At 55.1% G+C, this 15909-nt stretch overlaps 1 protein-coding gene across 2 annotated transcripts in view; it reads left to right on the top strand.

Moving 5' to 3' along the window:
• EPHA8 (EPH receptor A8) overlaps positions 1 to 15909 on the top strand; it is a 129170-nt gene that overhangs the window by 19098 nt on the left and 94163 nt on the right. For both annotated transcript variants that reach the window (XM_065574947.1, XM_008169872.4), the window contains exon 2: positions 7579 to 7643. In XM_065574947.1, the coding sequence (XP_065431019.1) occupies positions 7579 to 7643 (65 nt within the window). The remainder of the gene's footprint in view (positions 1 to 7578; positions 7644 to 15909) is intronic.

Raw genomic sequence — 15909 nt, 5'->3', positions numbered from 1 at the left:
GCCATGCCCCCTTCTCCGCCTCTTCCCCCAAGGTCTCGCTCCTGTTGCTTGCGCCTCTCTCCCCTCCCCGTCCCCTTCGCTTGCTGGATTGTCTCCACCTCCCTCCCCCCATAGCTGGGCTCCCTCGGCTCCGGGAGCTGCTGCAGCCTGACAAGGAGCCAGCCTGCAGGTAGAAGGTGGCCCCAGCTGATCAGGCGCTGGCGTGGGTTAATGACCCAGCGCCTCCCCCGGCCCGTGGTAACCAGACTGTTGGTGTCCAGTCAGTGCATCTTACTGGACACTGCCAGGTCCCCTTTTTGACTGGACTTTCCAATAAAAAACCAGGCACCTGGCATCCCTAACTGGCACCCGGAGAAAGAAGCCAAAACCCAGACTATCCGGGTAAAACCCGAATGCGTGACCGCCCTACCCAGAGTCCGGGGACCATCCTGCTAAGCAGGGCTGCAGACACCCCTATCTGAGAGGGAATCAATGTCTGGCCTTTCTCAGCACCTTTCCCCTGCCTGCCACATCGCCAGAGCCAGCTCGAGCCCACAGCGTTTCACCCACATGCTCACGGCTGTGTCTGCTACCAACGGGCTGTCGAGCTGGTGGGGGGTGGTGCAGAGGTGTGTTGCTGTGCGGGGGGCTGAGGCCCAGTGCTGGCGAAGCACAGGGAGCGTTACAGGCCATGGCAGGGGTGGCTCCATGCTGGAGGGCTGGGAGATCGTCAAAGCCAAAGATCAAGCCGTAGCGAAGCAGGGAGAGGCTGGAGAGAGCGGGTGGGAGGGTCGATTGCTGGTCGATAGGAGCAATGGAAGGTCAGTTTGACCTGCTTCTGATACAAGGCTGAGCCTGCCGAGAGACTCCGGGAATCCGCAATCTCCTGTTTGCCTTACAAGCTTTATTGACTGAAGCGTCCAGGGAAACAAACCAGGCGCAGAGCATTTCTGGGGCAGGCGTGCGCTTCCCGCAGCCGCGTGCCTGTGGCTAATTCCGAGCAGTTGCTGAACTGCTGGGCGCATCAGTATGGGGCTAATGGGAGCCAAGCGGATCAGATTGCAGCCGGCAGGCAGCTCCCCCCTCTCTGCTTTTATTCCATGCTGGCTTCCTCTCCGTTCTCCCCGGAGCCATTGAACTGGCTTAAATAGAAAACTCTTGAGAGTGTTTAAAGGCATCCTTGTCCCTCCCCTGGCCTAAGCAGCTTTCTTCTCCCTGGATTGATTTGTCTGGGCCTCCTCCTTGAGCTGGGCTCCCCGTGGTAGGAGGGCATTAGAAGGGGTGACTTTGATGGCACTCCTCATGCAGCCTCTCCCCGGCAGTCTGTTCGTGGGAACTCCCGTCTCTCGTGTGGTGTTAGCAGAGACGCGTGGGGGGCTGCTTTGGGCTGGACAGCGGGGCAGCATTTGGTCTGCAGACTTCAAACCCCAATCACACCATGCATGAAGTGAGTTGAAAGGGCTCAGCTGAGCCTCCAGAAGACGATGAGAAACTGCCAGCCCAGCGAGGTGAGTGCCAGGCTCAGGAGAACGTGTCAAGTCCTCCCGCTCCTCTCCTTGACCCTCCTGCTCTCTGTCATCTCCCACCCCCCATTTCCTCAGGAGGGGCTGATACATGGGAGTGCCAATGTGCTGGACGGTGCATGGATCCTTGTGCAAAGGACCCTGGTCTGCAGCAGTTTGCAGAGCCTGGCTGAGCACACAGCCCCCTGTTAGCAACACATCACCGGGGCTAGAGCCCTGTCCCTCCCCAGCCCAGCAAGGGACCTGCACTAGGAACTCTCAGTGACTCCAGGCGAGAAGGGCCCCTGCAAACCGGCCTGTTACCCTTAGTCAGCTGCTCCATGTCTGTGAGCAGAGTGACCGCCTCGGACCCCAGCGCCCCAAAGGGCGAGACCCTCCGCAGGGATCCTGACACAAAGAAGAAAGGAGAGCAGCAGAATACGGACCCTGGACCTCAGAAAAGCAGACTTTAACTCCCTCAGGGAACTGATGGGCAGGATCCCTTGGGAGAATAACATGAAGGGGAAAGGGGTCCAGGAGAGCTGGCTGTATTTTAAAGAATCCTTATTGAGGTTGTAGGAACAAACCATCCCAATGTGTAGAAAGAACAGTAAATATGGCAGGCGACCAGCTTGGCTTAACAGTGAAATCCTTGCTGATCTTAAACACAGAAAAGAAGCTTACAAGAAGTGGAAGATTGGACAAATGATCAGGGAGGAGTATAAAACTATTGCTCAGGCGTGCAGGAGTGAAATCAGGAAGGCCAAATCACACTTAGGGTACATCTTCACTTACCGGAGGGTCCGGCGGCAGGCAATCGATGTTCTGGGATCGATCCCGGAAGTGCTCGCCGTCGACGCCGGTACTCCAGCTCGGCGAGAGGAGTACGCGGCATCGACGGGGGAGCCTTCCTGCCGCGTCTGGACCCGCGGTAAGTTCGGACTAAGGTACTTCGAATTCAGCTACGTTATTAACATAGCTGAATTTGCGTACCTTAGTCCGAAGTGGGGGCTTAGTGGGGACCAGGCCTTGGAGTTGCAGCTAGCAGGGGATGTTAAGAGTAACAAGAAGGGTTTCTTCAGGTATGTTAGCAACAAGAAGAAAATCAAGGAAAGTGTGGGCCCCTTACTGAATGAGGGAGGCAACCTAGTGACAGAGGATGTGGAAAAAGCTAATGTTCTCAATGCTTTTTTGCCTCTGTCTTCACGAACAAGGTCAGCTCCCAGACTGCTGCACTGGGCAGCACAGCATGGGGAGAAGGTGACCAGCCCTCTGTGGAGAAAGAAGTGGTTCAGGACTATTTAGAAAAGCTGGACGAGCACAAATCCATGGGGCCGAATGCGTTGCATCCGAGGGTGCTAAAGGAGTTGGCGGATGTGATTGCAGAACCATTGGCCATTATCTTTGAAAACTCAGGTTATCGGGGGAGGTCCCGGATGACTGGAAAAAGGCTAATGTAGTGCCCATCTTTAAAAAAGGGAAGGAGGAGGATCCGGGGAACTACAGGCCAGTCAGCCTCACCTCAGTCCCTGGAAAAATCATGGAGCAGGTTCTCAAGGAATCAATTCTGAAGCACTTAGAGGAGAGGAAAGTGATCAGGAACAGTCAGCATGGATTCACCAAGGGCAAGTCATGCCTGACTAACCTAACTGCCTTCTATGACGAGCTAACTGGCTCTGTGAATGAGGGAAAAGCAGTGGATGAGTTATTCCTTAACTTTAGCAAAGCTTTTGATAAGGTCTCGCACAGAATTCTTGCCAGCAAGTTAAAGAAGTATGGGCTGGATGAATGGACTATAAGATGGATAGAAAGCTGGCTTGATCGTCTGGCTCAACGGGTAGTGGTCAACGGCTCCATGTCTAGTTGGCAGCCGGTATCAAGCGAAGTACCCCAAGGGTCGGTCCTGGGGCCAGTTTTGTTCAATATCTTCATTAATGATCTGGAGGATAGCATGGACTGAACCCGCAGCAAGTTTACAGATGACACTAAACTGGGAGGAGTGGTAGATATGCTGGAGGGTAGAAATAGGATACACAGGGACCTAGACAAATTAGATGATTGGGCCAAAAGAAATATGATGAGGTTCAACAAGGAGAAGTTCAGAGTCCTGCACTTAGGACGGAAGAATCCCATGCACTGCTACAGACTAGGGACCGAATGGCTAGGCAGCAGTTCTGCAGAAAAGGACCTAGGGGTTACAGTGGATGAGAAGCTGGATATGAGTTGACAGTGTGCCCTTGTTGCCAAGAAGGTTAATGGCATTTTGGGCTGTATAAGTAGGGGCATTGCCAGCAGATGGAGGGACGTGATCATTCCCCTCTATTCGGCATTGGTGACGCCTCATCTGGAGTACTGTGTCCAGTTTAGGCCCCCACACTACAAGAAGGATGTGGAAAAATTGGAAAGAGTGCAGCGGAGGGCAACAAAAATGATGAGGGGGCTGGAGCACATGACTTATGAGGAGAGGCTGAGGGAACTGGGATTGTTTAGAAGAGAAGAATGAGGGGGGATTTGATAGCTGCTTTCAACTACCTGAAAGGGGGTTCCAAAGAGGATGGATCTAGACTGTTCTCAGCGGTACCAGATGACAGAACAAGGAGTTCTCAAGTTGCAGAAGGGGAGGTTTAGGTTGAATATTAGGAAAAACTTTTTCACTAGGAGGGTGGTGAAGCACTGGAATGGGTTCCCTAGGGAGGTGGTGGAATCTCCTTCCTTAGAGGTTTTTAAGGCCCAGCTTGACAAAGTCCTGGCTGGGATGATTTAGTTGGGGATTGGTCCTGCTTTGAGCAGGGGGTTGGACTAGATGACCTCCTGAGGTCCCTTCTAATCCTGATATTCTATTATTCTAATCAGGTGCAAGCTGCTGCCTTGTGCAAGGATTGGTGAGGGTCAGGGCAGAGCAAACAGGAATCAGACCCACGCACATCCTTCCCCCACACTCACAGCTTCCCTAAAGATCTGTCACACTGGCTTCGCCTCTGGTTTGCTCTGCAGTCACCATTCACCTCTCCCAGCTCTGCACTGTCCCCTCCCGTAGGAGGTAAGTGGGGAGAGATGCTGGGAGAAGAGTCCGGGGGCATTTGTCCCCTCTGCCAACATCCCACCACTTTATACCTCTAGAACAAAGACAGCAGGATGGAGGGCTCTCTCCTGGGAAGCAGGGACTCTGAAAAAGATTTGGGGTGCTGGTGCATACTCAGCTGAACACAAGCTCCCAGTGCAACTGTGTGACCAAAATGGCTAACTCGATTATGGGATGCAAGAAGAGGGGACTCTTAAGTAGGAGCACAGAGGTCATTTTATCTCTGTGTTTGGCATTGGTGTGACTGCTGCTGGAATCCTGTGTCCAGTTCTGGTGCCCACAGTTCAAGGAGGATGTGGATATATTAGAGATGGTTCAACGAAGAGGCACGAGAATGATTAAAGGATTAGAAAACCAGCCTTAGAGTGATAGACTCAAAGAGATCCATCTACTTAGCTTAACAAAGAGAAGCTTAAGGGGTGACTTGATCACAGTGTGTAAGTGCCCACGTGGGGAATAAATATTTAGTAACGGGCTCTTCAGTCTAGCAGAGAAAGGTCTAACACGATCCAATGGCTGGAAGTTGGAGCTGGAAAATTGAGGTTGGAAATCAAACATACATTTTTGACAGTGAGGGTAAATAACCATTGGAACAATTTACCAAGGGTTGTGGAGGATTCTCCATCACTGACCATTTTTAAGTGAAGATTGGATGTTGTTCTAAAAGATCTGCTCTAGGAATTATTCTCAGGAAGTTCTCTGGTCTGGGTTATATGGGAAGTCAGACTAGGTGATCACAGTGGTCTCTTCTGGCCTTGGAATCCATGAAGCTATGAGTGTAGGTCAGTGGTTCTCAAACTTTTGTAGCGGTGACCCCTTTCGCACAGCAAGCCTCTGAGTGCGACCCCACCCCCCACCCTTATAAATCAAAAACACTTTTTTTTTAATATTTAACACCATTATAAATGCTAAAGGTGAAGCTGGGTTTGGGGTGGAGGCTGACAGCTCACGACCCCCCAGGTTCTAACCTTGCGACCCCCTGAGGGGTCCTGACCCCCAGTTTGAGAACCCCTGGTGTAGTTGGATGTGGGAGCACACAGTACTCCTGAGGGCATTCTGCACCAAAAAAATAAACATTCTGTGCACGATATTTTTAAAATCTGCAAAACTCTGCTAATTTTATTTGTCAAATCAATGTGGAGGCTCCAGCATGGCCTTGGGGAGCACAGGCCACTGGCTGCACAGGATGGAAGATCACTGTGCAGCTCCGCCCAGGACACAGACTCAGCGGTGAGGCTACACCCAACCCTGACAGCGCGAGGACTGGGCCTGCCCCTCTGTGCCGAGGTGTGGGCAGGCAGGCTCAGCCCAGCAGGATCCAAGTGTGGAGGGAATCTAGGTGTGGGTTGAGAGGGTTCTGTGTGGGGCAGTCTGGGTGCAGATGGCTCACTGGGTGATCTGGGTGCAGGGGGGATCTGGATACACAGGGGCTTGTTGGGGAGTTCTGGGTGCAATGGTAAAGGGACTCTGCAGGGGGGTCCAGATGCTGGGGGAGTGGGGCTCAGTGAGGTGAGGATCTGGGTGCAGGTGTCTCATCAGGGTGGTCCAGGTGCAGGGACAGTGGAGCTCATCAGGGTGGTTCTGAGTGTGGAGGTGAGGCTTGGCAGGAGGGTCTGGATATGAGGGGGTCTGGATGCATGGGGGTTGGGCGGATGGGGGAGTAGCTCCCTGTAGAGGGATCCCTCCCCCTTCAGCTGAGGAGTGATGGGCGCAGGAAGCGGGAATGAGGGGGGAATTTGCAGAGCTTCCTGCAGCTGGAGGAGAAATCTGGAGGTGGGTCTGACATGGGCCCCAGATGCTGTGTAGGGGAAGAGAAAGTCCCATCCTCCCCAGCCCAGCCGGGACTAGTAGCTGAGCCTGGCACAGGGTAGGAGCCATGAGCCAGGTCTTCCCCAGTTCCACCCCTGGCCTCACAGTGATTTACCTCTCTGCCAGCTGCCCTGGGTACCCAAAACACACTGCTGGGGAGGGTCGCATGACCACTCTTGTGGCTTCCCTTTGCTTCCCCTTCAGAAAGTCAGTTTTCTGCAGGGAAGCAAAGAAACGGCAGGGACATAAATTCTGGATGTTTGCAGTGGTGCAGAATTCCCCCAAGAGTAACACAGCCTCACAGTATAGGTGGGTGTGCTGTGGGGAGTGGGAGCACACAGCCTCATGGTGTAGCTTGGGGTGTGCTGTGGGGTGGGAGCACATGGCCTCATGGTGTAGCTTGGGGTGTGCTGCAGGGTGGGAGCACACGGCCTCACGGTGTAGCTTGGGGTGTGCTGCAGGGTGGGAGCACACAGCCTCATGGTGTAGCTTGGGGTGTGCTGCGGGGTGGGAGCACACGGCCTCACGGTGTAGCTTGGGGTGTGCTGTGGGTGGGAGCACACAGCCTCATGGTGTAGCTTGGGGTGTGCTGCAGGGTGGGAGCACAGAGCCTCATGGTGTAGCTTGGGGTGTGCTGCAGGGTGGGAGCACAGAGCCTCACGGTGTAGCTTGGGGTGGGAGCACACGGTCTCATGGTGTAGCTTGGGGTGTGCTGTGGGTGGGAGCACACAGCCTCATGGTGTAGCTTGGGGTGTGCTGCAGGGTGGGAGCACAGAGCCTCATGGTGTAGCTTGGGGTGTGCTGCAGGGTGGGAGCACAGAGCCTCACGGTGTAGCTTGGGGTGGGAGCACACGGTCTCATGGTGTAGCTTGGGGTGTGCTGTGGGGTGGGAGCACAGAGCCTCACGGTGTAGCTTGGGGTGTGCTGCGGGGTGGGAGCACATGGCCTCACGGTGTAGCTTGGGGTGGGAGCACACGGTCTCATGGTGTAGCTTGGGGTGTGCTGTGGGGTGGGAGCACATGGCCTCATGGTGTAGCTTGGGGTGTGCTGTGGGGTGGGAGCACATGGCCTCATGGTGTAGCTTGGGGTGTGCTGTGGGGTGGGAGCACACGGCCTCATGGTGTAGCTTGGGGTGCGCTGCTTTTTAGGCTGTTTGTGAAAGGTGAGCAGTTTTCTAATGCATTTTTTTCCTCCTGTGTTTTCCAGTGAACTTGCTGGACACAGCAATGATCCCCGGGGACTGGGGCTGGCTGACCTACCCATCGCACGGGGTGAGTATGAGGCTATCGGCGCACTGAAGAAATGGGGTCTTTGGGAACCGGCAGGGCATGTTGCCTGTGGCCCTTCTGGGCAGCCTCGGTGTAAATGGAAAGGAGACAGCAATGCCTTCTCCCTGTTGAACATACGAGCCTCTTCAGCCCGCAGCTGAGCGTGGCAGAGTTTGCCTGAAGGGTCTGGGGCACAGTGCTGTTGCCCTGGGATGTCTCCTCGGCACGGGTGGGTGTTCTGTGGTGAGGTGTTCTCAGGCCCCACTCGACTGTACTGGGCTAAGCATGCTCGGGAGTTGGAGTCTCCTTGGGTTGTTGTCTAGCACAACCCAGGAGGCTGGAGTTACACGGCAGTTTCTTATCAGCCTCAAGATTACCACAATTGGCACTAGTAGCGCAACAGGGGTACAGTATTTGTGTGGCAGAAAACTGGTATTGTTAAAAGACAACTCTATAAGACAGCACAGCCGGTGGCACACCTCGACAGGCTATGAAAGGGCTGTAACCACAATCCACCGATTCCTGCCCACAGCTGGAAACAGCACGAACGGTCACCATCACGTGTACCCACAAGCAAGCAAGCCACCACTCAAACACACCAACTCCCCTCCAAACACGTGCACACCTTCCCTTGCACCTCACGTGGATGCACACACCCTACACACACACAGTTCCCCATGTTCGACTTCCCCCACCCATGGACAACACCCCTGACAACACACGTTTGTAGTGGACCCAGCCTGGGAGCGAAATACCAACCAACACCAATTCATTTGCCCAGTTACCATTTGCTTTCTGCAGATTATGCCTTCTCAGCTGTGATCTGCAACCCATCCGCTCCTCTCCCAGGTGGCTCTGTCACCGAGTGCCCCCACTGCCTGTTGGCATTATGCTGGGCACTGCAACGGGCCAGTGTCAAAGCCAGAGTCACACGATGGAAATGGGGCTTGGAGAGTGCCAGGTTCTCCTGTAGTTTCATTGTCTCCACTGGGCACATTGAGCCTCCCTCACACTGAATAGCACCTTTCTGTGCCAGACATGGACTCGGGCGCACTTCAGGATGAGACGGGATCAGCATCTGGCCACCCGTGTGCACGTCTGTGAGTCAGGGAGGGGCTGTTATGCCCAGAACTAGGCAGGTGCCGCCAGCCGTTTCCCACTAATCAGCGGCTGTGTTGGCCGTGATTGCGTTGGCTGAGGTGGTGTTGGTGCCAGCCCTGAGATGTGCTCATCCAATCGGGGAACAGAAACAGTCCCACTCAAGGTATGTGGCCAATCACAACGAAGCAACACAGCTTCTAGCGTAAGTGAAATGTGCAGCATTGGGGTGCCGGAGTGGCCTTCTCAAAAGTGTTGGGGGGAGGGATAGCTCAGTGGTTTGAGCATTGGCCTGCTAAACCTAGGGTTGTGAGTTCAATCCTTGAGGGGGCCATTTAGGGAGCTGGGGCAAAAATCGGCCTGGGGATTGGTCCTGCTTTGAGCAGGGGGTTGGACTAGATGACCCCCTGAGGTCCCTTCCAACCCTGACATTCTATGATTCTACGTTCCCCTCTTTTCTTCTCCTCTCTAAACTCAGTGGCCCTAATTTTTTCAGTTCCTTCTCATAGAGGAATCGTTCCAAGCCTCCAATTATTATCCCTGATCTGTTGCTGGGGTCTTTCTCTCTCTGCTCTATCTGCTTGAGAAGGAGTGATTCGAACGGTGAATTCTTAATAATAACGATGATGAGATTTTATATAGAATATTATCAAATATGTAAGTACATCAAATCCTTGGCTCAGCTCTGACTTTAGCACTTAGAAACTGCAATGATGAGTACTCTGCAAACAGAATATATTGTAGATGGTTAGACCTTTTCCAGCCACGCTGCCTATCTGCACACGAGCGCCAGACTGTTCCGCACAATATGGTCTCCAATGCTTTGTCCAGCCTAGGTTTAAATACTCAGGCAAATGAGGCTTTTGCCACATCCTTCAGGAAACATTTCCACCTCTTCAAACCGTCATGGGCGGCTCTGTTTTTTGCTGCCCCAAGCATGGCAGTCAGGCGGACTTCAGCGGCATGCCTGCGGGCGGTCCGCGGTCCCGCGGATTCGGCGGCGTTTCTGCGGGTGATCTGCCGGTCCCGCGGATTCGATGTACCCGCCACCGAATTGCCACCGAAACCGCGGGACCGGCAGACCTCCCGCAGGCATGTTACCGAAGGCTGCCTGACTGCCGCCCTCACGGCGACCGGCACGCCGCCCCCCCGCGGCCTGTCGCCCCCGGCACGCGCTTGCTGCGCTGGTGCCTGGAGCTGCCCCTGCATATAGTAAAACCCTGCTTCGGTGCTGTTTGACATTCAGAGTCAATTTTCCTTTGTTCGCTTTCATTCTGTTCCCCTCTGTAATGTCCTGCACAATTCCTTTCCCTCCTAAGCAGTCCCACCCTTCAAACACTCCTAGACTGTTGTCACATCTCGCCCTGTGGCTGTTCCTTTGCCAAGCTCTACCTGCTGCATTCAGCCCTTTCCATGCCTCCCACCAGCTCTCTAATGAATCCTTCTGGTTAATCTTCTGGGGCCAGGCCCCAGCAGGTGTAAAGCAGCGTATCTCCATTGACTGCAGTGGAACGTTGCCCCTTTACACGAGCTGAGGATCTGCCCTGATGTGTAGTTTTGCGTCCTAAGTTAATTTTCGTCTTCTCCTGGGTCCCTCTGTTGCTTGAGACACAGCTGAGCACATCCTCTGCCTTTGCATTCACTCGGCTCTTGGCTTCTGCTTCTTCTCCTGCTGTGCTGAAGGCTCATCCAGCATCTCCGCATTCTTCTGTCTGCTCCTCTGCCATTTGTCTTTGGTTCCCTCCTCTTCTCTATAGCTTGGGCCACCCCCTCCATGCTGACAACGTCCAAACCTCCCTATCCAGCCTCCACCCTCTCTTGTAGCCTCTGGTGGCTTCTCTCGGGCATCCTGCAACCAACTCACACTCACGCTCTCCAGAATGAACTTCTTGAACTGACAACTCCGCTAGCCTTCCTGTCTCCCAGGCGTGTGACGGTGGTGTCCTTGCCTCAGCTTTCTCCTCGTTCCCACTTGGTCACCGCCAGGCTCTAGAGTCACTCTCTCAAAAGTGTTTTGCTTTGTATACATAATTAAATATTGAGCGGGACTGAGACAGCCCAGCGGACGGAGCATTGACCTGCAATGTGGGAGATTCCAGTTCAAGTCTCTGTGCCAAATGAGGCAGAGCTGGGGCCTGAAGGTGGGTCTCTGAACACCTCGGCGAGTGCCAGGCTTGGCTTGTCAAAACCAGGAGGTTTCTGCGAAACATTTTGGTTTAGACAGAATGGCGTTATTCAATTGGAAAAAAGGGTTGGTTGAAAAACTTTTGATCAGCTCCACCTTTACGCTGTCTGTGTTGCAGCGATGGTGGTTTCTTAGCATCCCAGCGCCTGGCCTCCTAAACTAAAAGTGGGGGGGGCAATGGCGCCTGAACTGTGCCCCGGTCCCTGCAGCACCCCTTCTCCCTGAACCCCCACCCTCGCTCCTCCCATTCCCCTGAGGCCCCGCCCCCACACCGCCCCTTCTTCCTGGAGCCCCACCCCCATGCCACCCATTCCCCCAAGATCCCGCCCTCACTCTTCCCCTTCTCCCCAAGCCCCCTGCTCCCTCCCCCCTGTGACTTGCCCTTATGGCTGGTAAAAAGTGAGAGGGGCCTGGCCCCCTGGCTCCCTCTGTTCCGGCGCTCCTGTCCTAAACCCATTCGTTGCTTTGGATAAACAGTTTCACTTCCTGTGTTTCCTGTTCCATATTTGCCACTTAAAATATCCTTTGAAGATTGTGCCCTTGCGACGATTTCTCCATTGACCAGTGAACGTTACCCCAAATGGGTGTCTTATTACCCTCTGTCCAACAGCCTGTGCTCTGGATCCAGGTCTGTCCTGGCTGGTGAGGGTCAGCGGGGGGAGCTGGGTCTGATGCTGGTGGGGATTGTCAATGCCTGACCATAGGGAGGCCAGCCACTGCGTCCAGAGAATGATGCTTGTCGCACTGATGATCTGGCTTGCTACTGCCCCGAGTGCAGTCTTGCAGTTTTGGTTCGGAGTGTACGGAAGGTTGTGACACAACAATTTTCAGACCAACTTGATGCCTCTGGCAGCCTCGAGTCCTGGCCGTGTGCTTTCAGGGCTGGGTACTGCACTGGTGGCCTTGGCAGGCCTTCCCCTCCTGGCAATAGTGTGGGCACACAGTCATAACCCAGTATTGCTACCTCAGCTGCCTTCAGCCCTGGGAGTGGCCAAAGCAGCACATTATCAGCGGGCAGCGTGGGGCAGGGCCCTCCTCCCCGAGGGTGTTCTCGTGTGGAGCTCCACGGCATGCCCCCCTCCCCCCCAGTGTGTATGGGGCTGCTAGAAGGGCTCGCAATGCAATATGCCTGCAGAATGCTGATGGCACCCAACTCTCCGTCACTGCCTCGCCCAGCCCAGCCAGAACGCCTAACGCCGGGCACACGGCGAGACTGGCACACAGGTGAGAGCTGGTTGGCTGAGATCAGTCTAGGTAAGATAGCGGCTCGTGGTTGGGGAGTGAGGATTGTGTCTGTACCACCCGGTGGGGCGCGTGTCTGCCATTAGTTCCCAGGCTGGGGCTGCTGGGAAGCACTGCCATGCAGAAGCGCTGTCTGGGTGGCTTTCTACCATCCACGCAGGGCTGGGCGGTTGCAGCCACGCCTTTCAGCTACAGCCCTTACTGCATGGTCCAGGCTTTCGCCACCTCTTGCGTAGACGCTGCACGGGGCTCGGCAGGGGTCTGACTCCACAGCCGCTGGGAGGGTGACATGCAACCTCTAGCTGTGCTCCGGCCTGCCCCTGAAAATAGCAGTGTGACTTCAATGGCTCGGGCGGCTCGGGCTAGCCACCCACGTCACCGTGGTCCCACGGTTCTCTTTAGGTGCTGGCTCCAGCAGAGCTAGCGGGTATTCCACTCCCAGCAGCTGTGTAGACGGACCCCGTGACGACCTGGAAACAGAAGCAGGTGCGGAATGCTGCAGCTTCTGTATGGAGCAGTGTGTCTCGGCGGGAGCCCGTGCCGCTGTGCCAGCTCCAGCATCCATGTGGTGCTGGGTCGTGGGGTAGAATTTAAGGCTTTGTTTTTTCCCTGTGGCGCCCCCAGTGGTTTGGGACCTGCCTGCCTGAGAGATGCTCATCTCCTTGTGCCATCCTGCCCCTGCTGAAATTAGGGTGGCTGTCTGAGTCGCCCCCTCCCCTACTGCATAACAGAGAGGCAGGGCAGTCTCTGTCAGGGCCCCAGACCCTAGAATGCAACCCCTGCCCCGTCGCACCGGCATCAGGGCCTGTTCTCAGAGCCAGCTGTGAGGGGGAGGGGCTGCGGGGGCAGCTGTTTGCCTGGGGAAGGGGAATATTGTCACCCTGGGATTTTACTGAGCCTGGTTGTTTTTGGCAAAGGTGCCTTGAGCTCAGGCTCCTCTCTGAGAAGCTACCTAACTAAATAAAGTCCCTGCTCTTCCCCCTAGGGCTGGCTGCCCGTGGTCCTGGCCTGAATGACCAGGCTTCAGGGTGTTAATTGCCTTGGCTGGAGGGTCACCCTGAAGGCATCTCAGCCTGCATGGAAGATGCAGGATTCCTCTAATGCTGAGCCTTCATTCCCAGCATTAATTCTGTCCCCTGTGAAATACGGCTCACGGCCAGACTAATCTGTCACAGACACTTCCTGTCGAGGGACGGAATTTCCCACGCTGGATTCCTCCATCAAGAGACTCATCCCTCACCCCCCAAGCCACGTCCCCCAGGGCGCTTGTTGCCTCCCTCTGCTCCCAGCAGGGCCGTGCTCTAAGCCTGCTGCCAGGTGCGCTGGTGGGTTTCCCTCGGCACGGGGACCTGGTGGGCTATGAATGTGCTCTGCCTGCATGTTCCTGTGGCGCTACAAGGGGCGCCATCGGCCGTGGGCACAGGGGAAGGATAACCCAAAACTAGCATCATCTATCAAGTTCTGCCTAATTACAAGGCGGAAGCTCCATGAGATGCCCCAGGGGACCGTGGCAGCCTGGCACCAATGGCATTCGCCTGGTGGAAGTGCAGTTCCTCAGCGCCGTGTGCCCCTACTTCCCTGGGCACCTGTCAGACCCCTCCAGGCCGCCTGCCCCGCTGCATCTCCCACGGCTCTCCTATCCTCCACGTCCTGGTTCAGCCCAGCAGACTGGCTCGGAAAGGCAGCTTAGGCCAGTCCGTGTTTATATGCACTGCGCTTTACCCAGTTTGAAACAGCTTGTTACTTTTTACGCTCCCCCCAAAACACTGGCTGGTTTCTCCTGAGCAAGAGGAAATGAAACACCCCCAGATCTTCTGGGCCCAGCCAGGTTGAAACTCTGATGAACCTGGAAAGGCAATTTTTTTTTTAAAGTAAATTTTTTAAAACGTCATCGCTTCAAACATGGTAATGTTTACCTGACTTCCCAGGAAAACTCTCCTCGGGGATGACCTGCACCATGCCGAATTTCAGGAAGATCATTGTCTTCTGAGGGAAGTCAAGGCGTTGTGAAAACGAGGCTTTGTTTTTCTTTACTGTTCAATGTGGTCTTGGTGTCATGGCAGCCTTGGCTTCCCCCATCACTGCTCTCTGCAAAAGGTGCCTGCCTCTAGGCTGGGATGGACCAGCAAGCGCCAGTGGGGACGGTGTGTGTTCTCATGTGGGCCGTTGTCTGTTAGAAGCAGGACCAAGAGTCTAACAACCGTATTTCCAGGAGGCCGCTAGCGGGCTGTAGCTGCAGATGGTGATAACTTCCAGTCATCACTGCCCTAGATTGGATTTGGACTGGCAGCCTCAAGAGACTCCTCCCTCGCTTTCAGCTGCAGCAGGTAAGACGAGGCACTGGTGGGTTGCTCTGGCTGAGCTCACAGAGCGGAGGTGCCGGGTCCTGGAAGCACAAACCCAGCTGCCTGAGTGTGCTCGGGCTGGGCGCCCTTTGACCCCAGGGAAGGGCAGGCCAGCGGGAAGTGTTGTGGTCTGGTTTAACGTTTCCTCTCTCTGGGGGATTAGCAGGTGCATAATTGGCTGTAATCGCCATGCCAGGGCTTAATTACACCGACCGTCACCCTCCATCTCAGTGACACATGCAGGGGGAGGAAGGGTCAGTGGGGGCAGCCCTGTCCCCGCAGGCTTCCGCTCCTCTCAATTAAAACTTCAAAGCGCTCCCGAGAGATTCATGGCCAGCTCCCTCCCTGGAACCATTCCCTTCACGCTGACAATTAAACTCTTCTCAGTGCCGTCAAACAGCCCCGCTTCCCCCGTCTCGCCCTGCCCTTTGCCAGCCCCTGCCACAAAGCGCCCCAGTGCCCTCCTCCCCTGCGCCCGCATGGCACGTGACCCGTCGGATCAGAGAGAGCCCGATCGGCCCCTCTGCAAATTGCTTTTCGACTGACTAATTAAAACGCTGATGAGATGAGTCAACATATTATTAATAATTATTGTATCGTCTCCTTTGATTTACAAAGTCAAACAGGAAATGATTTTGTTCAGACACCGAGTATCTAAAGAGGCTGAATGATTCCTGCAATGCTAATTACGAAGGGAGCGCCTGGAGCACCAATGGCACAGCCCCCCGCCGCTCCCCATGAGGTCCCCTGCACCTCCACCAGGACCTCTGGCAGCTGGCGCTGCAACCTCCTCCCTCCTGCCCTGCTCAGTCCCAGGGGGCAGAAAGGACCAAGCCACTTGTATGGACGGGACAATGCAAAGAAGATGATGTCATGCCAGAGGGGTGTGACTATGCTAATAGCTGTGTTAAATCCCTAAGCATGTCCAGTGGGATCTAGATACTTCCAGAAGCCTTAGCCAGGCCTCCAACCAGACTGAAAAACTGCCCCATCGCTAGTGAACAAAGGGCCACCCTCTCTCGCACTGCCGGTGTGGCCAGTGCTGGTTCTCGTGTAACTCGCAGTCTGTGGTTGATGTGGGACTCTCTCTGTCATGGCAGCCAAAGCACTTTCACCGCCTGTCCCAGGACCCCGCCTGACCCCACCCCTCTCACAGCCCCACACCTGGACGCACACACACGTGGACATGCGGCGGGGCAGTCTCACCGCACACCAACACGGACGCGTTTGCCTTTGTGAAGGTTCTTGGCTCTGAGAAGAGCTGGCCGCCTGCTTCCCGTCAGTCAGGGGAGGAGAACTGAGGGGCAGCTTGCTCTAGTGGTGAGAGCAGGGGGGGCAGGGTAGATCCCCAGCTTTACCATTCACCAGGTGGCCTTGGGCGAGATGCTCAACTCTTCAT

The sequence above is a fragment of the Chrysemys picta genome, chromosome 21 (genome assembly GCF_011386835.1).
Source record: "Chrysemys picta bellii isolate R12L10 chromosome 21, ASM1138683v2, whole genome shotgun sequence".
Taxonomy (NCBI): domain Eukaryota; kingdom Metazoa; phylum Chordata; order Testudines; family Emydidae; genus Chrysemys; species Chrysemys picta.
The sequence above is the reverse complement of the archived record's forward strand: the minus strand, read 5'-3'. Positions and strand labels throughout refer to the sequence as shown.